This window comes from Thunnus albacares, chromosome 18 (assembly GCF_914725855.1).
Source record: "Thunnus albacares chromosome 18, fThuAlb1.1, whole genome shotgun sequence".
Classification (NCBI taxonomy): Eukaryota; Metazoa; Chordata; class Actinopteri; order Scombriformes; family Scombridae; genus Thunnus; species Thunnus albacares.
The window spans coordinates 15,178,194-15,201,081 of NC_058123.1; the positions used below are offsets into that span (position 1 = coordinate 15,178,194).

General features: G+C 39.6%; 2 protein-coding genes across 3 annotated transcripts in view; one reads left to right on the forward strand and one right to left on the reverse strand.

The window, feature by feature from the left end:
• Positions 1–1,648: 1,648 nt before the first annotated feature.
• Positions 1,649–8,079, forward strand: oaz1b (ornithine decarboxylase antizyme 1b). The gene is given in 6 exon segments (XM_044334090.1): positions 1,649–1,850; positions 5,648–5,699; positions 5,701–5,787; positions 6,168–6,340; positions 6,746–6,831; positions 6,954–8,079. Coding segments are annotated over 6 exon segments (654 nt in total). The 5' UTR covers positions 1,649–1,725; the 3' UTR covers positions 7,085–8,079.
• Positions 8,080–10,337: 2,258 nt separating this feature from the next.
• The window catches only part of LOC122968383 (E3 ubiquitin-protein ligase UHRF2-like), a 32,778-nt gene continuing 20,227 nt past the window's right edge, over positions 10,338–22,888 (reverse strand). For both annotated transcript variants that reach the window (XM_044333570.1, XM_044333571.1), the window contains exons 4-16: positions 20,579–20,797; positions 20,315–20,424; positions 20,035–20,221; positions 19,142–19,265; positions 17,234–17,341; positions 16,943–17,047; positions 16,703–16,809; positions 16,222–16,384; positions 15,689–15,826; positions 15,324–15,558; positions 14,921–15,069; positions 14,644–14,742; positions 10,338–14,546 (exon numbers count right to left, since the gene is read on the reverse strand). In XM_044333570.1, the coding sequence (XP_044189505.1) occupies positions 14,400–14,546; positions 14,644–14,742; positions 14,921–15,069; positions 15,324–15,558; positions 15,689–15,826; positions 16,222–16,384; positions 16,703–16,809; positions 16,943–17,047; positions 17,234–17,341; positions 19,142–19,265; positions 20,035–20,221; positions 20,315–20,424; positions 20,579–20,797 (1,891 nt within the window). In that variant the 3' untranslated portion in view covers positions 10,338–14,399. The remainder of the gene's footprint in view (positions 14,547–14,643; positions 14,743–14,920; positions 15,070–15,323; positions 15,559–15,688; positions 15,827–16,221; positions 16,385–16,702; positions 16,810–16,942; positions 17,048–17,233; positions 17,342–19,141; positions 19,266–20,034; positions 20,222–20,314; positions 20,425–20,578; positions 20,798–22,888) is intronic.

Genomic DNA, 22,888 nt, shown 5'->3' on the forward strand with positions numbered 1-22,888 from the left:
TTTAGTTGCCTGTCAACTGATATACAAGCAACATTAAGAGTCGTGTCATCAGTTTTGAAGTGTTTGAACAAAGTTATTTCAGGATTAAGTAGTTTACACGATAAAAAAAAAAAAGTCTGAAAAACAAAGATTAAAAACGTAGGTTTTGTTGACAGTGGCAGTAATGAACTAATAGATTTTTTAACTGGTAAATAATTAAACTTGAATGACATCTGTCGGCAATGGGAGTTCAATAATCATATGGAAATCATTTGCCTGCTGCTGTTGGTACTTTTCCATTAGACACCCCCATGTAAACACACAGACGTTAGGCTAACGGCTGCTAACCTGACGTAAGCTAACATTAGTTGTTTGCTCGGCTAAGGAAGGACGCGTTGTTTTTGACATTAAATGAAATACATGGATAATATATATATATTTTAATGACAAATTTTGGGATACAGTTAGACTTTTCTGTTGCTATCTCAAACTGTGGTCATGGGTCAGGGTCACTTGGTTATCTATAGGGGAAGTTACGGTCATGTTACTAGCATCGTTTAGCTTCCTAGTTAGTTAGCGTTAGCAGGAGGTGTTAAGCTAGATACAAGCTTATTTCAGGCGTAGTTGTGACGCCTCACTTTTTTCCCACCCGCTTTCCGTGAAGACCCGCCCTAGTCTGACTCTGATTGGCTAGTACTCATTGTCTTCGCTGGTTAGATTGGTTAGATTTAGTCATAAAGAGTGAGCTGTTTGGGTTACAGTAAGAATATCAAGGTCAGAGCCAATCAAAGGCAGAGTAGGGGCGGGTCTTCGCAGAATGCGGGTGTGGAAAAAATAACGCAGCCGTGACAATGTCTTCCTCTTTCAAAATAAAGGGTTAGAGTTTTATTTGAATGGAGAAAATATGGACATTTTGACTTAATTTTCCTAGTGAATGAATGAATGAATGAACGAATGAATGAATGAATGTTTTTATTAAAGTGTCCTGCCATCTCATGGCCCATCCCTCATGGGATTATAATAGTTACCTTTAACAAGCATCCATGTTTACAATACAACAGCTTCCAGTTGTGCTGGTCACAAAAAAAGGGATCACATTGAATCCACAACACCAGCAGAAAAATGCTTGAAAAATGTCTATCTCTAGTGCACAAAGTTGTATCTTCTGTAATTTCTGTAAGGATTTGGGGCAAACTGGGGGAATTTACGTTCTACAATCAAAAAGTAACACTTGGTGGATCCTTTATAGGCTGATTCCAGTATTTCTTTAGACTTGATATGTCTAAATTTGACTACTTTTAGGCAAAAAAAAGTTAACTGAAAGAATATAATAATGAATATAAAATTTAAAAATGTGAATAATAATAAGAGAGGGGCCTTGGGCTAAAATCCTGTGCAATGTGGTATTAACACAGCTACAGCTATTGATGTTATTGGTCATTTGTGATCCACATCTTATTCTTTTGTCAGATCTGCAATGCAAATTTTGTAAATGTTATCAATGTGGTGTCTTGTTATTATCATAGACTTAAAAAAAAAAAAAAAGGTTATTACATTGGAAAAGTAAAGCTGTTATCCACTCGAGTTTTATTTTTGAAGTATATAGGAAGTGTGTGACTCCCTCACCAGGTAACTTTCGGTAACTTGACTTGTGTTTTTTCTACCAGCTTCCAGCTTTGCCCGATCACTACTCAGCCGAGCATAAGCAGAGAGAAGTCAGCCCGTCGTGTCTCTACCCGAGGCCGGATGGTAAAATCCAACCTCCAGCGGATCCTGAACAGTCATTGCTTTGCTCGCGAGAAAGAGGGAAAACAGCAGTCTTTTACTACCATGGCGGATTTAAGTAGTGGCATTTGTGACATGATTGGGAAGTAAGTAAACGATGAAAAAATACCTAGCCGTCTATGCTATCCGTGGTGTGGGGGAGGGGTGGCTAAGCTAACCTAGCTAGCAGCCGTAATAGCGGAAGTAAAACTGTTTATTCATAATGTACTGTACCATCAAAGCCTCAGTGGTATGTGGCAGGCCTAGCTGTAAATTATGTACGTGTCATGGGCCTTATCGTGCTGGCCCGAGAGACAATTTGAGCAACATTAGCTAACGTTAGCTACGAACATCGTCGAACTTCTGTTAATCTACGTCACTGTGTGTAACTGCGCCAGCTAGCTACGTTTCAGATTAGCTATAGCTAATGGTGTTGTGGGGTAGAATATTAACAAATAGCTAGTTAAAGGTATTTGAAAACGTAAACTAATTACAGAAAAGGGATTGACCTCTACATTAGGATATCGCGTTAGTATATTTGAAGACCAAAGCGACTTCCTCGTTGAAGAAAATTATTGTTTACAACAACGTAAATAGTTATTACAGTTATTTTCTTCAAACGTAACGTAAAATATTACATATTCACGATATTATTGCCGAGAAAGTGTCGTGTTTGACGTTGTACGTACTCTTTACATAATAAATACGCAGTCTATAAAGAGACAACGTACGTAGCCTCAGCTCACGTAATTAACTGTAACATCTGGTGTCTCCAGTAAGGTAAAGGAGGAAAAAAAATGACAGTAGAATTCGCCAGGTGAGCACATGTTTTCTGGTCACGTTGATCTCGTGAGAGTCAGGTCGATAATTACGCAACTGTCAGTTTACTGCCGCAGGCCTGGTGACGGCAGGACGATGATGCACTGGTGCATGTTTTGATCGCCAGCTCATCTCAAGGACGGAGAAGGGAGAGATTATTCGTGTAATACTGGGTGTTGATTTTCCTGTGGTGCAGTTTAACCGAATAGTGGCCTATTCGTAGATGGTCTACAGGACACGTCATTTGAACAATAAAGGAAAAAGAGAGTGAATGGACTTTGGTGTTGAATATAGAAGATCTTGAACACTTATAACATGTGCCAAGTCACTCAAAATATTGATTTGCAACTCAGCTATGTTAATGGAGTTTCATTTACTCTGTTTTCAGTATTAAAGCGAGAAAAATGAGCTGAACAAAGTACAAAATGACAGTTCTGATAATCTGAGCTGTGTTGTTTTATATTAGAGCTGAAGCAATTAGTGGATTACGTGATCAACAGAAAATAAGTCTCCAACATTTTGGATTAGACCTGCTAGGATTAGTATATTTGTTGATTGACAGAAAGATAATCAGCATCTATTTGATAATCTTTTAAAAAAATATATATTTTTATTGGTTTTCAAATTTTTTACACATAAAATAAAGACATAAAAAGTAAAAGAAAACAAAACCCTAAGAATAGTGGAAAAAAAACAAACATTAAAGGTTATTTAGATATATACTAATCACAAGGTAAGCAGGGCTGCAACTAATGATCATTTTCATTATCATTTAATCTGTCAATTATTCTCTCAATTGATCAATAAGTTATTTTGTCTATGAAAGGTCAGAAAATAGTGAAAAATGGCGATCACTGTTGCCCAATCCCAAGATGCAACCTAAAGTGTCTTTGTCCCAACCCAACAGTTCACAATGCAAAGATATTCAGTTGCTATCATAGAGGACTAAAGAAACCAGAAAATACTACATACTTAATACTACATACTACATATTTAAGAAACAGAATATCAACATGTTTTCTTTTAAATTGAGTCAACAATGAATTGAATAACAAAATAGTTGGTATTTTTTGTCGATAGACTAATTGATTAATCATTGAAGCTCTAAGGGTAAGTTAGTCTCCAACAATTTACATTCTACCTGCCAGGATTGATATATTTGTTGATTTACAGAAAGTTAATCTGCAGCTATATGATAATAAATGGCTTTAGTTATATTTTTTAAAGCAAAAATGACAAAAATTCACTAGTCTTTGCTTTCTGAAACGTGAGGATTTGACTTTTTCTTTATCTGATTAGAAACTGAAGCTCTTTGGAGTTTTGATTGTTGATTTAATAATACAGACTAATTGATTACATCACCATGTACTGTCAGAGATTACAATGGCTTTTTTTCACTATTTTTAGACATTTTGCTGACAACAATAAATCAAGAAAGTAATCATAATCATATTCCCTCATTAAAGCTTCTCATTTGTGAGAATTTGCAGCTTTTCTTTGTCCTATGACAAAGTAAACAGAATATCTTTTAGGTTGACAGGACCTTTGTTACAGTGTGTACAAAGAACAATGGTCACAAGATACTGTATGTTAGCCTGTTTAGTTTATTTGAAAAGAGCTTTGTGGACATAACAGCTTAACTTGAACTGGTTGTCTCAAGTAACCACACTAAGAATTTGACTTGAAGAATGGGGGTCTGGGTTTGTGCTTGTAGCAGCAAATATTTTTGGTCGGTTGCCTCCCACCGCATCCTGCTGTGTTGGTACACCGCTCTTTTAAAAGTTATGTTAACAGCTCTGTAAACACAATGCGATTGTTTTAGGGAACTGTAAGCAGAAAGTGAAAGATCATCCGGATCTGGTTGGAGCACGTAGTTAGTAGCTGCAGTATTTATTAAAATTTAACTTTACAGGTTAACTTTACAAGTTATTTTTGGTAGGCAGAGTTTGGATAATCTCGTGTTTTATTGTCAATAAAGATGAACAAAGGAGACATTTTTATTGCCAGAGCACAGATGTTTTTTTTTGAGCTTAAGTTACATTTGCAGGTTCTTTTTGTCCTAAGTGACTCACAATAAGTGCTTTCAACCTGAGTAGGAAAAAGAGGTAAATGTCAGCACAAGTTGGAAACACATACCTCTCAGACAGAGAAGTGAAAGCAAGAACACCGCTACAGTACAAGTGCGTAGGAGGGGTTTTTTTTTGTTTTGTTTTAGAAATGAGATATGCAAATACGCAGTATCACAGGGTGTTGACATAGTTTGAAAAGGTGTCGGCTCAGTTTACAGCTGATAAACAGTCCAAAACATCACAGTGAGCTGCATGGAAATGTTTGTATTTGGAGTGGTAGTGTACTTTTGAGTGTCCAGAACAATGTTATACTACTGACAGTGTTTGCCAAAAAACACAAGCAAACAATATTACAAAGGATCAATAATTGTCTTGCCTGTGTGGGCTGTGTGACGCAAACATCCTCCATAATTTAGAGCTGCGACGGTTAGTCGAGCTAAAGAAACGTAATCAGCAACTATTTTGATAATCACTTAATCGTTCAGGTAATTTTTTTTAAAGCAACAATGCCAAAGATTTGATGGTTCCAGGTAATTAAATATTATAATTTGCTGGTTTTACATGATAGTAAATTGAAGATATCTCAGGTTTCGATTGTTTATTGGACAAAAAGGCATTTAATAAAACCATCTTGTGCTCTGGGATACTGTGATGGATATTTTGTGCAATTAGATATTTGTTTTCTTATGTTTTATATATGAAACATTGAGAAAATAATTTACAGATTAAGTTAGTTTAGTTATAGGAATAACAGCCTGTAGTTTTCACACAATGCAAAGTTGGGTAAAGTCATCATTTGTCTGTGTCAAGTCCCATTACATGTGTTTCTCATGGTAATCATATACAAAATTATATAAAAATAATTATAGAAAATTCCTGAATGTGCATTTTTGACATGTGTACACACAGTAACAGAAGATATGTGCTGAATATCAGAAAAACCTGTAATATTTATTGGTCAGAGTCGTAATCATGTCTGCCCTCTGTTCCCCCCCCCCCCCCCCCTTCTTCTCCAGCCTGTCCCTGCACTGTAGTAGTACCCGCGGCCCGGGGCCTCTGTGGTGCTCCTGATGCCCCTCTCCCACCCCTGAAGATCCCAGGTGGGCGAGGGAATGGCACACGGGATCACACTCCTTCAGCTCGGCCAATCTACTCAGTAAGTCTGAAAGCAAACACTCATTTCAGATTTAGCGAGAGGAGGAGCTGCGATACAGAAACAAGCGTGTGCTGAACAAACATGTTAAGAATAGGAACTTCTCTTGTTTTACTACAACCATTTCCTGTCACATGATCTGGTGTTTGTTTGCAAAGCAGAGGAAGGCACACCAGGGTTTTACCTGAGCCAGTTATCTACGCTCAGCAGTCAAACATCCAAAATTTTTTCTCTTCAGATTTCAGGTCATTTTACAGGCTCAGTTGCAGGATGTTGTGGCTACATTTCCATCCTAGTTAGAGAGAAACGTAACATTTTCATGACACTGATACATTAAACTTCCTTTGCTGTTTTCCGATGCATTATTTATATTCATTTTCCAGGACCGAAAGTTGACTGTAACGGAGGAGCCAGCAGGTAATGGTCGCCCCGGGATACTCCACTTCCAAAGTCGTCCCACTGTTACCAAGACGATACAGTGGGATGCTGTCCTAAGCAGCAGCGCTCTCTATGTGGAGATACCTCTTGACCCGCTTCCTGAAGGCAGCAAGGAGAGGTGAGGCCAGATTAGAGGGAATGAGTGAAAACATTATGAAAATGTTGGCATAGAAAATGTTTTTGTAAAAGATGATAAGACCCTGGCAGGCAGCAGGCCTTGATTCCCTGTTAATCTCAATTTTAGCCTGATTTTTAGTGTCTCAGGCTGGCACATTTCAAAGCATCTGAAGAGAAGCCAACGCAGAGGCTTTTAAAATAATCCGTAAAAACACATCCCATGTTTGTCGGATACACACACACACACACACACACACACACACACACACACATATATATATATATATATAAAATGTGTGTGTGTGTATATATATATGCATGAGATTCAGGCAACATGTTTGTGCCTGCATGTTAAGAGGTTGTTTTCCATTTTCTAACCTAAACTGCCCCTCTGTTCTCCCTCCAGTTTTGCGGCTCTCCTGGAGTATGCTGAAGAACATCTGAAAGTCGTTAGCGTGTTTGTCTGCTTTTACAAGAACAGAGACGATCGTGGTATGTGCTAACAACCCCGTTTTTTCCCAGCGCACATTCAGCATATTCACACGACTTTTTTGATAACATGATTATTTAGCTTTCTGTTTTCTGACTCTCGAACGTCTACCTTCTTCTTTCAGCTAAACTGGTGCGTACATTCAGTTTCCTGGGCTTTGAGATTGTGAAACCGGGCCATGCCCTCGTCCCACCTCGACCCGACGTTCTCTTCATGGCCTACAATTTCGACAGGGACTCCTCGGACGAGGAGTAGCCCTCTGGACAGCCTCTCCGCCCCGCTTTTACCCCCCTCCCCCCCTCCCCCAACCTTTTCTTCCCATTGTGTGTTCGTCCATCTCGTCCCAGCTTTCTCATACACCACCGTCTTCGTTATATCCTTGGCGGTAGCTCTCTGTATGCAAGTATTCACCTCCCCGTGCTTTTTGTGTCGAAGGGAATACTTAAGATGTGCATCTGATTTCCACCGTCTGTTCGTGTGTTTTTGTTATTACTGTTTTCATTGACGATTAATTGGTGTTGTCACCTTAAATGGAGGGAACCTTTTTGTTTTTGTTTTTTTTTTGGACTTACAATCATATTGCAGTTGTTATAGTTATAAGTTCAGTTTAATTTCCATATGTTGCGAAGTTTTGTTTATTTCCTTTTTAATGATAGATTAAGGTGGAGGATTCTTCTTTTTCTTGAATGTACAACAAAAAAGGTCATCAGGTTTACACTCGGGTACTCCAGCTTTCTTTTGATTGGCTAAATATGACTTCAAATTTGTCTCTGAATTGAATTACAAATACATTTCAGCGGGACCAGTTATTTTTTTTAGCACTAACATCCCTCTTAAAAGTATTATGATTCTTTTTGAAATGAGCGACAGCCCCAATAATTGGTACTCAATAGCTACGTAGTGAATCCATTTAGAGGTGGAGAGAAAAAGGTGAACGCTGTTGCATGTGTCTGATGTAGGCGCTTCAGTTTCAAGTGAGAAATCCTGTGATGAGTGTTTTTGGTACAAAGCGAAAGGAAAGTGAATAATCCAAAGTGCTTTTGCTTCTTTCTGCAATTTATATCTGACTATATTGTAGTTTTGGAGATTGGAGAAAAAAAAATGCTGTGATGTTATGATTGGATTTTTTTTTTTTTTTTTTTTGGATTAGCATTCCTTTAACTTTTTTTTTTCATGATAGTATTGAGTTTGTTGTTCACCTACATAGTGGTACCGTTGTGCTTCTGTGATAATAAAACAAAAAAACAATCCTTTGTCTACTATCTGATGATTTCTTTCTTTTATTTCTTTTTTTTTTTTTTAAATTAAATATCCTAAACTATGAATTGACAGTTTTCCAGCGTGAAGCCTGAGTTTTTCTACCTGACGTAATCACTGGAGATGCATCAAATTTATACGTAATCAGGGATTTTATTAATGATTTAATTTTAATTATAAGCTTCCTTTTAGCTAACAAAGTACAACGCACACCAAGTCACACTAACCACCTCCTTGAGCTTCTAGTGATAATAATAACTATAACTTGTATCCAACATAAGGGAAGAAAATCAGGTCAGTTACAAAAGAGCAGCAGGGCAAACATCCAGAGCCTGTCATGTGTCTTCATACCACCAGGAGGCTCCACAGGAAACTAAACATGAACGTCCAACAGCTGATGTTAAGGTTTCATCTGCTGTAACCATCAGTGTAAGATGTGTACTTATACAAACAAATGTTACTTAATCCTCTTTTGAGGCTTTTTCATATCTATAACCGTATATATAAGTGCACTGGTATCTCTATTAGCTGCACATATTGATAATTCATTGATCATTTTAGAGTCCTGCAGGTGACACATCACACTTCATTAAGCTGATGATCAGACCTGAGTGTGTATGCATGTACAGACTGTTGACTTGGTATTGTACTCACTCACCTGCTTTTTAAAAAGGCTTTGATTATATTATGTTATCCTTCAGTTCAATTTTCTCAGTTTTATCTGCTTTATTTGTTCATATCATTGTCAGGAATTTTATTCTATTTCATTTTCTGTGCCATTATTTGCTTAATTTTATTTAATTGTAGTTTTGAAGCGCTTTAATTTTGAGTTTCACCATGTAAAACACATTGTAACTGTGTTTTGCTGTATAAAGTCTGTTATACAGCAGTCTGGTGACCTTATGTAACCTCTAAAGTGGCTCTGCCTACCTTCAACCTGAGCAGAGATGTAATCAGGAAGAATAACTCAGCACACCTGGGCAGGGCTTTCAGTGACATCTGGTGCTCTTAACTGGGTAAAATCGATTAAATTTGTCTGTTGGTGTCTAATTAAAATAGATTGAGATGATAAATTGTCATCGTTAAAGGCAAAATATGAGATTACGTTCTTGTTTGATATCATAGCAGCAGCTCATATTCTTACTGATACCTTACTTCTTGTATTATGTTAAAACTGTAGGACAAAAAATATCATTTGAAAGGTTTTCAATATTCAGCAGGCAGCACCAATAATTTACTCAGAAACCATCATATGTGGTATATACATATACTGTAGTCAGCTGTAGGTCTGCCTCATTTTAAATGTTATTTTAGTTACTTACCGGCTGACAGTAGTGATTAAGTGTTCATTTGAAGCCCTAAAAATTTAAAAATCCACCTCCTCTTCTTTATGATAAAGAAAATACTGCCTGTTCTGATTTTACTGTGCAAGGCACAAAGGAAAAAAAGAGAACAACTTGTGTATTTCTGCAAAATAAAAAGTCTTAAAAGATGTGTTTTTCTTCTACCACATAAAAGCTGATGATAAACTGGTTTAATGTAAGAACTGTGATTAACACCACTGCACTATACTATATATGTCACTATAATCTGACTTCACACTTTACACTGATCTCAAAAGTCACTGTGAAATGTGTAAAAACACATTAAAAAAAAGAAAAGAAAACAGTTTTCTGGAATCCAAATATTTATTAGGTACATATCAAGTATTATTATGACATGTATAAAATTTCAGATCACAATATGAAGCAATGAAACTCCTCAGACTGGCGTATGCTGCAAATGTTTGAGGTTGCCACATAAAAATGACTAATGATTAAAATGGAAGAGAAGCAACTAAAAACGATAGAAAAATGGCGCACGGACATAGATAATAGTAAGCATTCTAGGAAAATCAAATGTGACTTTTTCAAACATTTTTCTTCAAGAGTGCAATAAAAAAAAACAACAACACAGCACTGAAGCCAAGCGTCCACAAGACGTCTAAAAATTTGTTAGTACTGTAGGTTTCACGGAGGGAAGAAGACAGCGGAAGGAGAGAAAGAGAAAGAGAGAGAGAGAGAGAGAGAGAGAGAGAGAGAAAAGGGAGCGAAGGTCACAGCAGAGAAAGAAAGGAAGGTTATTAACTTGCCAGTCAACGCGGGGGGAAGAAAATAATCTTTGAACAAGATTGAGCAACAGCGGAAGTAATGCACATCACAGTTAGCTTTTAAAGACCATTTGTACTTGCATGTTGTTGATTTCAAAAAAAAAAAAAAAAAAAAAAAAAAAAAAGAAAGAAAGAAAAAAAAAAAAATCCTGAATGATTGAACAGAAACAAGGACGTCACCACAAACAAACAAACAGCCCGCCAATGAAAGGGGAGGAAGTGTTGGGTGAGACACACAGCTTCATCTCTGATCTGAAGAGTTTCCACGTTTAGTTCTCTAAGCTGTCGTCGTCTACAGCTTTAAACAAAACATGGCTTTACCTTGTTACAGTATAACGATGTTGATGAACAGGGGCTACATTTTTCCCGCAAAAAAACCCAACTCCTGTGTTAAAACTACTTTGAATACTTTAATCTGAACTTCTCGTGAGTGTGTCAGCTCTCCAGGTGACCTCTGTCCAGATCTCAGATCAGTGCACCGGCTCTGCTTGCGCGACTAATGTTATCTCCGCGGGACGTTGTTGTTTGAGTTCCTATCAGACCTGCCAACCCTTGACATTTTAAAGTACCATATCAGCACTGGAAAAGATGCCAATCTGCGTCAGCTGCTCACAATAGAAAAAAAAACAACATTTTTAACTCTGAGGGGGGGGATGGACTTGCTTGGATTGTCAACACAATATTTGATCGTAGTAGAAGATGATGTGTCAGGTCAAACAGATAAAAATAGTAACCGAGAACTGAACATGCGTGGGTGCAGTGTAATAATAAGGCCATGCATCTTTCTGTGCAGTCGTCACATGACTGTTACCATGTGGCACTATGCAGCTAAAAAAAAAAAATCATCAAAAAGGTTTAAAATGATCAAACTAATTGGGGAATAATGTCCTACAAAAGGGCAAAAAGGAGAGATAAAAAGGACATGTAGGCATATACTGTAAGATTATAACTGTCATTGGTCTTCCTGGTATGAAAACAACGTAATGATTTATGTAAAGCTTATGTAAGTGTGTTTCAAAGATATGAAAGGGGCAGTTCTTTACTGGTATTGCTGAATCCACTGGATGGTAACATATAAGAAGAGCAATAAATACAAAAACATGTCTTTTTCAGGATTGTATCCAAATAAAAGTAGCTTAAAGAATAGTTAAGAAACAGTCGAAAGACGTTGTGGGTCTTTTGGTCCAAATTTATGTTCATTTTTTGTTCACAGCTGCCACTTAACACTGTATTTTTGGCCATAGACCGTAGTGTGTTTGAGTCTGATAATCTGGTGAAACCGATGAATGTTTCTGTTTTGTTTTTTGACAGACTTTGCTGTCTCATGTCTCTTTCTGCGCCAAGAAACCAAACAGTTTATGTATTTACATATTCAGCACAGGCAATAATCTAATACTCTATCAGTAACTTCCAAAAAATGTTTTTTCAGCTTGATAAGTGTTCTTTTCCTGTTAAGTCTACTCTTGTATTCCCGGCATCTCTCTCTCTCTCCTTAATATACACACAGTGTGTGTATGTAATGATGAAATCAGGGGAAGTTGCTGACACTGATCATCTAATGATCTACTATTGGCTAACAAGGGCTTGTACATTAAATGATTAACTCAGGCCCAGTGTTGAAGTTGTAGGGACATAATTCAATCTTTACCTTGCATATACATGCATTTTACCAACTCTATATTCACAGTTATGTTATATTTTATGTGTTATCATGCAAGTGTAATTAAACATACTACCTGTTGAAATATTCCGTACTGTAATGTAAATGTGTTATGTCCTTATGCACCAATGAATTCTCACATATGCACTGTTGAAAACCCCCTCGCAATATTCAAAAGCTCTCACTTGTGGCATGTAGGACTGAGTGTTGTTTACATTTTTCAGTACTAGTGTCAATATGACACCTGGACCTTTTTTTTTTTTTTTTCTACAAAACCGTTTTTTTTCCCCCTTCGTTTAACAAAATCAGTTCTCAAATGTTTAACGTCGCCTAAACACAAGCAGCCATAGAGAACTTTGCCGAACTAAAAATAGTATAAAATTCAGATTTTTAAACCAGTAAATTTCTGATTCAAAGAATAAGTTAACAACTTATCTGACCGGGCATTGGATGCCAACTTTCGGTACAGTTAGTGACTGTCAGTGCTACAAATGCACTCTTATCCATCTCCTGTCTTCTTGTCCTACAGAGTCAGTATGTTTGGCTTATATACTGTATATTGATGTGGTGTCCCTGAGCCTCTGATGGTGTGCATCATCATGTTCATCAGGAAGCTTTGTCAAGGACTGAAAATCAGCAGCCTTTTGCATTCAGGCTTCACCATAGCAAACTGAGACGGATGTAACTCCGATTCACGGATGTAATGTGATGACAAATAACTCACAGGGTCATGGCTGTGCAATCCTAACAATGAAGGAGAAGCAGATAACTCAGAAGGTTATACTGAATCTAACAGAAGGAACAATAGCAGATGAATATCCGCTGAGCACGATATATGCTAACCATCTTTGTGTGAAGTACTGCTTGATTTCGGTTGCTTGGTAACACCATGTACGACCACAGTGTGCCCTTCCAAGCGTCATTGAAGAGTGGATGCGAGCAGCGCGCCATCGTGCTGTTCAAGCGTTTCAGGGTGCAGCACATAACTCTTTCACTTTCATTACATCATTACCAGTATTTCTCTGCTAGTCCATGAAATCTGACTGACAAAGTGGAAACCACGAATGAGAGGTTACACATATGAACATTAATAATGTTTCACAAATCATTTCAATAATGTTAGACGTTTCCACAGCACTTATGAGACAGATTCACTGGTGCGTGCATGTTTATCTTGTACTTTTTTTTTTTTTTTAATAGCTGCTTAGAAGTGGAAACAAAAAGTGCCCTTTTTTCCAAATTTGGTAAGATCCTGTTTGATACTTCACAAGTATACATTGCATTTTATTCTTAGTCGTGACTCCTCTACTTTTTTAAAGCAGATTCCTGAAGATTTTTTTTTTTTTTACCCCTGCCCTGCCTCATGTCTTTGGTATGTTTATGAGGTTCAAAATGCCTTTTTTTATTTAAACTCCACATAAAATCTAAGGAGAGAGTTGTGCCTGTTGATGACTGTTGCATTCGCTAGGTATGTGCGGTTGCTGCTCTGTTGGGGCCAGAAATCTCCTGACACTCCAAACAAACCGGACACAGCTGCCAATTTATGTTAAGTTACCACCGGCGAGACATTTGCTATTCTCATTAGCTCGAGGCATGGCAATGGCATTATCCCAAGTGACATGAGCAGCTAGCAGGATGCTACCAGGTGCTCCTGGTTAAAACTATAAAACAAGTCTGCTGCACATGTCATTGATAAAGTGCTTCAAAGGCATAAACAGTGTGTGCTTCTCTTCATATATAAATGTGACTTTCTTAATTTTACTTTAACAAGTCTGCGGGCGTCTCACGTGATCTGCTTGCTCCAATTGTGCGGGACGTTGTCTCCTCTATGTGTCATTAGTAACCTTGTGAAATTGCCAGTCCTGCTGAGCCTAAATTGCTGTATTAACCTAGCACCGTTTTTCAAACACTGAACATATATAAAGCAGTTCAGCTGAGTTTTTTTTTTTTTGGTGTAAAACTGTACACATGGTACACAAAATGCTTACAGGTTGGCAGGAATCTAATGGCTGATTTCATGATATGACCAGAAGGGACATCTGGACTGTACTGTGTCAATTTTATGGAACCAGTGGTCAACAAGGTGAGGGTGGGGGGGTGGGGGTGGGGGGGGCAAATTAAAAAATTAGTTAATATCTTGAGATTGCTTGTGGGCGTATGAGTCAAGGCTCCTTATGTGTGTCTTTTTGTGCGTTTGTGGGGAAGGTAAAAAAACAAACAAAAAAACAAACGTCCTTATTTGAATTTCAGGCTGGTGACGTTAATGGAGACAGTCCAAGTTCAACAGATGAGGTCAGTTCCTACTGAGGTTGTTTGTGTATGAATGATTGTATACATAAATGGCTGTATATGCAATATACATTTGCCCGTGGGTAAGTACAGTATGTGTGCGTGATGCGTTTTAAAGTGGAGCTCTAGGTACTTGACGGTATACGTGGGTGCACAGAATGGATGCTTATGTGCGTGTCTGTATTCTATGTAGAAATGGGATTTTTTTTTCGACCTCATCGGCCCTTGCTGTAGCCGGGAAAGAACTGGTCGAGCAGCATCTGAAGCGTCTTGTTTTGGGTCATGATGTAGTCTTTGCCCAGGTCGTGACGGCAGGCGGGGCAGGTGTACACCTTCGCTCGGAATGACCGCTGGAGACAGGTCTGAGGAGGAGGGGCGCGGCAGGAGAAATTCAGACACAGATAATAATTTTTTTTTGTGGTGATTATAAATATACACACTCAAATGGATGCTACATACCTTGCAAACATTGTGTGTGCAGACGGTGGTGATGGGTTGGAAGGCCAGCTCCTGGCAGCACACGCACATGAAGATCTGCTCCATCTTGCGCAGGAAATTCTTCATATGCACACAGATAGAAACACGTGAAAGAAGGAGGGAAAGAAGGAAAATACATGTTAAAACTGAAAAACAGGCAAACCAAAAATCTGCAGACATCCAATGAGTCGCTTTGTGAACGCAAGTGTTGAGGAGCCTGAGATGTGTTATGGTGTTTAGAGTGTGCTGAGATGCATACTGGTCCCTCTGCAAGGTGTCCCATGGCTTCGTCCCAGAGTTTCTTGTTGGCTGTGTCCTCTCGGATCAACTGCTGCTGCTGCTCTGACAGCTTGAATGTCTCCTCGATCTTCAACCGTTTAGAGGGAGGCTCCACCGCTGGTGACGATTCTGGTAAAAAAACACAACTAGGACTTTAACAAAGCAGCTACTCTTGGAGTATAAAAAAAGAAAACTAAGCTGTTAAGCAAACTCATCTCACAGTGGTGCATGCCTGGGGGAAAATTCGATGACAAATATGAAATATTTACAAGCTATCTTAGGAGAAGTTCCGCTGCTCACGCTGTTCTCACCTGTCCTCTTCTCACAACACCTCTAAAGACAGTGTCTGACCTGCTTTGAGCTTCATCTCTGAAAGCACCCACCACTATCCCTGGTTGTCTTCTGCTCTCCGTTACTTTGGGGCTCATCCTCGTCCACACTGGCCATCGGCTGCTCGTCCTCCTCATCCTCATCGTTCTCCTCTTTCTCCTTGATCTTGCGTTGTCTCCGCGGCCTCCCCCTGCCGGGATGGTGCTTCCCCCTGCCGCTGCGACCGGGTCTGGCATTGGCCTCTTTCCTTGTCTTGTTAGCCATGGCTGCCAAGTAGCCGGGCGGGTACTGCAGAGTAACACACAATCACTAAGAAGACTGCTTATTTGGAAGAAGAAAGTACAAACAACCAAGCAATATATGTTAGTGTCTACGCAGTGAAGTTCACACATAGATGCAGGCACACTTGCGGTCTAACCTGAACATTAAGGTCCAGTTTTTTTATCCTGTCCAGCCCTTCAGGTGTCCATGGCGCCGGTTCCAGATCGTCCCGTCTCAGCAGGTACCGCCACACCAGATAACCACACTTTCCTATCTCTGGCCAGTATTTTACCACCTAAATTTCACCCCAAAAACAAACAGCAACACATTTTAAACATAAAATTCAGAGATCTTCAGGAGCAGGATCAAGTAACATCTCAAATCTCTATAATCAAAGTATCAAACTATGAGTCCTGCCTTGTCTGTGAAGTAAAGAATCAAATTATTGTTACAAGTACAGCTTCCAAAATAGGTCATATTAAGTGAGAAGGTCAAAGAACAGGTGGGGATTAAGTGGCTTGTCCACAGATGGTTATATAAGAGTCCTTCTCACTACCATGCTTCCCTACATTTCCTGTTATGTCTGTTATGATAACAGTTCTGGTGCATATTTGTGATTTATATCATTTTTATTTATCTTAAGCAATAAGAAGATCTTGTTTTACAACCTAAAGCAAAACCTGTCTGTACCTTGTAGATACCATCATAGCGGTTTCCCTCCTCGGGAGCGTATTTGCTGATGCGTCGGCCTTTGGAGCTGCGCACCACTCTCACCGGCTTTCCCGCCCGCCAGTTCCTGGACTCTGCCCCATCTTTGTCGTTCAGAGGTGCATCGCAGTTTAAAGCCAAAGCCCTGCAGGAGTCGAGGGGAGCCAAGGGAAAGAATTATAGATGAGACAGGATGATGTTAATCAAGTCTGACTGAGGATTTGGGATGTTTATGAATAATCAATGATTAATTGCTATTAAGAAGTTAATCACTCAAGCTTGTTATTTGAAAAAGACACCCTGTAAATAAAAAAAAAAAGAACAATCGGTGAGCTTTTTAAATTAGATTTTTTTCCAAAAGAACCGCATTTAGTGCATTTATTTGCAAACTTGTGGTGGCTGAGTGGACATTTTTATTACCTGTAAAGTTGAGAACAAAACCTACGTAGATGGACGGTCATACCTGTTCATGTGGGTCAGGGTCTGGTCAAAAGAGTGCTCTCCGATCCGTTTGTTTCCTGAGAGGTCACGGCCCCCGCTGCCTGTGTAGGTGAACTCATCTCCCCGGTCCTACAGGTCACGGTAACATAATTGAGTAATTGAGGTAAAATGCCACTACTTCACACGTGACTCAGTAAACTACCTGTGAGAATACACTTCTGAGAAATTCGTAAACATCTTGTAAATAATAGAAATAACCCACCACTTCATCCTCGAAGCCCCCGGCCAACACCAGCGAATAGGAGCCGTCGTTACTGCGCCCGTGGATACCACCGACATGTGGCCTGTGAACACCTGCCTCGCTCACCTGAAAGCACAAAGAGAGAAACAGAAAAGCAGAGGAACGTAATTATCATGTGTGGAGGAGACAGATTTAATATATAATATAGAAATATATGATAATATACTTCATACTGAAATGATTTATTTGAGGATGAGACAACTGCTCGATTTTCTGGGAATTTTAAATCAATTATCAGAGTATTTGGCTAACCTGAACTCTGAATTTCCATGTGGTTCCAACAGGAATACCGGGTATGGGTCCATAGTGGTTTGAAGGAACAATTGTGCACTCCTTGGTACGCCCCACGCAGGCCATACCCTGCAATTACATCAAGAAAGACAGCAAAGAAACTAAGCTAAATGCACAAATATACCATCTAATGTCCACCTGAGTGAAAAAGTAGTGTTAAAGAGCGGGATTGCTGATTTGTAGGTCAAATCTAGCAAAAGCTTTCAGTGAATATTTATGTACAAAAAAATACTTTCAAGAAATTATGAGCATACCATTCACAGAGGGTATAAAAACTGAAAGTACAAAAGCAACTTTTCGCAAAGTATTTTGAGGGTTATAAAATTGCGATAATGTGAAAGTCAAGAATAAACGCTGTGTGACTCACAGCGCTTAAATGTGCCCAAACACACAAGCCAGGCTGTTTTCAATTAGTCCGCAGAGAAAGGGAGCATTCTGGTAAAGAAAGGAGTTGTTTTCCGTTGGCAGTTCCAGGAAAGTGGCTAAGTCATGCTTAATGGCATTGTTCACATTACACCACGGAGCGGAGCGTCAGGGAGACAGCGAGCCCAGGATGGAAAGGAGCCACGCAATATCTCCAAGTGTTGCCATTAAAAAAAGACTCTTAGGAGATTTGGGGGAAAATATTTAACAGTATGCTTAAAACAGATGCTTAAAAAAAAAAAAAAAAAAAAAAAAAAACAAATTTAAATACATGTCAGCTGTCTGCTTCTGTCTCATTTTCTGCATCAGCAGCTAAAATGAGATGATTCTAGTTTTTGCCAATGTAATTTTCTGCTTTGTGCCCTACAAAACCACAAAAAATTGAAGGAGGAGGTGCAGGAGGTGTTCAGGTAGTCGTGTTATAATTATATGAGAAGAGCTTGATAATGAGCAAAACATTTAATCAGTTTCAAGCACATTATATAACTCAAACCAACATCATTAATCAACTCCAGAAGCCTGTTGAGTAGATATTAAGAATTGTTTGGGGGATCAAAGACGTCTGATCTGATCATCTGATTTGAGAGAATAATCTGCGGCGTGCTGAGACAATATTTGACTGAGCTTCAAAGAAAAACACACAACCATTTATCTCTCTCATCAAGCACAACACAAAACTCGGAGCAGACAGTCACCTACAGAAAATATTAAACACATACTGTCACTGATACACCAGTTTACAGTAAGTTAATGGAGTAAAATGGCTGTGATGCACGGATAACACCCCAAACCTTCCCACAGGAAAAAAAAACAACGACAACAACATGTAAAATACGTAAACTTGTGGTTTAAACTTAAAAATGAAACGAATTCTGCTCTGAGGAGGTCCATTTCTTCTCCTTTTAAAATCACTTTTTAGACTATTTTGAATTCATGAAGTGTTACACACTCAGAAATTCATTTCATTTGGTGCTCTTCTTGTCGTCTTTCAGACGAACAAAAAAATGAAAAAAGAAGTGGATGCATTTGGAAAATGCTGGCCTCAGAAAGGAGAGCGTGACTTTTCAGAAACACTGATAATCTTGGTTGTCATTCTTTTTAAAATTGATTTCTTGCAATAAGTGTTACGGTGTAAAGTTGACGGGTGGAAAAGCAAAATCCGTCTTCAGCCTCTTGTACTGAGCATGTGCACGCCACTTGAGCCTGCGTGTGCCCAGTTCAAGAGACTGAAGCAGAAAACAATCTGGAAAAGTTAATGTTGCAGAAAAACTTTTGACACTCAAACTGCTTTTTCATATTTTTCCACATAGCCTTTTGCTCCTTCCAGGCAATTTGAAGAAGAACCACAGGTCTTCCCTCAGGCTCGCTGTTCACATTTTCTTTCAATCTTACAGGGACACCTGGTGTGTGTGTGTGTGTGTGTGTGAGTACTTTTAAAGGTCTCACCTTTCCCCAATCCCTTTGACTCTCAGTCGTTGCTGAAGGCATCTTGGCCTTCTTCTTGCTGGCTTTGAGCTTCTCTCCTGCCTTGACAACCTCACTGGTGTCGTTCTTACAGGTGGGACAATACCTGTAGAACAAAAGGAAATCATTTCCTGCTGACGTAGTGTCGTGTGTGTGTGTGTGTGTGTAAGTAACAAAGCTCTAGATAAAAAGATGGAGACGCTGTTTTAACACAGAAAATCCAGCTGTTGACAATCAGTGTCATTAAGTTTGATATAATCTCTCTTCAGCTAACATCCAACAAAAGATTTTATCGAAGCTTAAGATAACTTCAGTGTTTGAATCAGCATATTTTGACATAACCACTTTCCTTGGTGGAGATTCAACAAAGAAAAAGATTTATTGGCCATTTCCTGGCAAACACAAGTCACTGTAAAATATAATGAGGAGCACCACTTCCCCAAAATACCCAGAAGGCAAAGACATTTGTTAATAAGTACCTTAAAGAGAAATGTTGCACTGTCTTTTACATAAAAAGTGTACCAGGAAGTTGGTTAGGGAATGCTGTCTGACAATTTTATGTTAAGCTTTTCGCCATTTCATCTCCCAAAAGCAACACACGCCAGAAATAGAAACAGAGGGTGGGGATCTTCCTCTCCATAACTGCCAAAACACTAACACCTAGTTTCTGTTTGGCAGAGATCCTCAAAGCCACTGCATTAGATAAACTCACACCTGCGACTGCATTATGTCATTATTTCATATTGATTTTAACATCAATCACCACTTAATTACATCTTAAATGCACTTAAGCTCCTACTAAACACCATTAATCAGCCTTCTTAAATTGACTAGTGTCAGATCTTGGAGCTAATTAGTGAGCTGCACTCTCTCACCAGTCCTCGTCATCCGGGATGGTGGTAAGTGGCGGGTTGAGGCAGTAGATGTGGAACGCCATGTTGCACTCGTCGCACAGCAGCTGCATGTGAGCGTCCTGCTTCCCGCCGCACACGCAGCAGGAGCAGAAGCGACACTCCGCGTCCGGGTCGGCCTTGCAGTGCTTACACTCGGGCCCGCTCTTCCCTGGATCCGAGGACAAGGAGGACAAATTCATACACGCGTGCACACGCACACACGAACGGTTGTACTAAAAGCAATAAAGACTCTGTTGCATACGTTTAAATTGTCCATCCGCAGCCGAGAGCGGACAAGCTCCGGGTTTTTCCACCTGGTAGATTTCATCCAGAAACTGAACTTTACAATCCCCGATCACATCTCCGGGACCCCTGCAGGGAGGGCGAGAGACATGGACAGAAAAAAAAAAGGGGGGGGGGGGGAGATAGGAAGAGAGAGCAGGAGATGAAGAGACAATAACAGGAAGCCGAAGAGGGAGACGAAAAGAGTCCCGCAACCCTCCCACCTAGGAGGGAGGATCCTCACCCTAGGAGAATCTTGACTCGGAGCTCTTTGTTGGTGCGGGTGGTTTGGTTGAGGGACTGGACCTCTGCGTCGAACCAGAAACCCCTCTCCTCTGGGGTCTCCAAGTTGTAGTTGACCATCACATGCATGCCCACCAGTAGCTGGTCCCACCGCAGCAGGGTCCTGGCGCGAGGCCGCACATCCACTGGTCGCATCTCCACAACACCATTCTCTGGGTAGCTGGGATAGGGAGAAGAGGGGAGGCAGGCAGAGAGGAAAGGGGGGGGGGGGGGGTTTAGGTGTTTGAAATCAGCCTGATTTTTACATTCCTGTCTTATCTACACAAAGAGACAACGAGGCTCCCGCTGAGCACTCGATCAACAGTATCCTGTTGGAAGGTTGGAAGAAAAACTTCAACAGTGTAAAATCCTCAGGAAGATTTTTACAATTTTCTAGCTAGCAAAAGCAACTCTTCAGAAACTATTTAACATCTCAATGCAGTAAGTGAGAGACTGCTCTATAAACAAGCAGTATATCTTTCTGTACAGGAAAATCAGTCAACAGAAGCCCACACAGGCACAGAGAGACAAAAACTATCTGTAATACACGTGGATTTTTGCACAGAAAGTCGAAATGTTGAGATCAGTCGCTGTCCAGAGCCACAGCATGTAATTGTAGTATGACCTACAGATCAAAATTAATTATTAGGTTATTCAAGCGTGTATTTCAGGCCCCTAAAACATGTTCATCATCAGTTTAGAAAACAAAATGATGTTATTTTTTCTTTATCAATGTCATATGCTAAAAGGTTCAAGCACAGGTCTATTTAAGGACAAAGCAGCTATAAAAACTTGACTAGAAGTGAAACTAAGCCAAAAAAAACCATTACCAATAAACTTGTGGATTTAATTTCAGACTGGACTACTTTTACACAGTATGTCTACACGACATATTCCACAGATACAGCAGCTCTTACACAGTCTATAAGGACTTCTGATAGAAAAAATAATTACTGTAATTAAACATTAACTTTTTCTACTAAACAATACCCATTCACATACTGTAGATTGTTCATTTGCATCTACATACAATGAAACTCAGAAAAACAGTTGGACTTGGATTTTGGAGCTAATAACTGTGGAGGATTTTTACAACTATGGCCTCCCTCCACCTCTCCCCATTAATCTACACGGAAAATAACTGAATATGGCAACCTTACTGCCGTCAGCAAAACACTGGAACAAAATTGGACCTGTTGTTTCTGAGATATCATGTAAAACTAACATATAGACAGGACTAAGTCCCCAACTGGAGGTATTTGAAGCAAGAAAGAACAGAAAATGATCATCTTGCTCCATAGCAGCATCATTATATTCACTGTGTAATATTGCTTGTGCTCTCCAACCAAAGGCATGTTTTAGATGCCAAGAAAATTCAGGCCTAACGTGACTCAACGAGAAGAGACAGACTAAAGTCTGATCGGGCTTTTGAGTCATCTACATCCTGAGCACAATTTCTGGAAACCACTGTACAATCTGCCCCACTCGACAGCAGCAGCAGAGTGAGGAAAGGTGAGGTGACTAAAAAATGACCAACAGCCAAGATAAACAAATGTGTAGTAATTACAGGATTAGGCTGAATAAAATGTCCACAGAACTTGATGTTTTCTGATGCTAAAAAAGGTTTTGTTTTTTAGAATATCACTAAACCACTAGGACACTCTGTACAGTTTGAAATGTTCCTCCTCTGCCAAAAAGAAAATCGGAACAAGTGTGATGTGTCTTCTTGTCTAGCAAACTTGGAGTAGAGATGTAGTGAGGTTAACTGCACAGGTTTCCTGCCTGCCAATCATCATTAAGCTGCGAGGATCAGGCCTGACTCTGGAATGAATTGACAGCTGGTTTGCTTGCCAATAGCTCGAATTATGCTTACAGACGAACAATGTGTTAGCAGTGAAGTTTAACTGCACAACAGCCTGCACACTCAGGTCCGCTCGCACAGTGGGAGGTTGAAGGGGGGGGGCAGGGAATTGCGTGCATGAGCAAGCAGTGCATGTTTGCATTTTTTTGGGGAGGAGGGGTGGTGGCTGAGCATAAACCGGGTACTTTCTCAGACAGTCTGCACTGACGCAGAACCAACGACGGCCTGTTGGGCTCTGGCTAAAAATCACAAATGCTAACTTACAATGCCCGACATTTTAAGATGTTATCCGTGCAGACTGTGCACTTATGCTTTTGCTTTCTTACTGAGAAGACTACGCTGCATATTTGGAGCCATTATAAATTGACGGGAGAAAGTGCACAGATGTAAGACTGTAAGAGTTGTAGCACA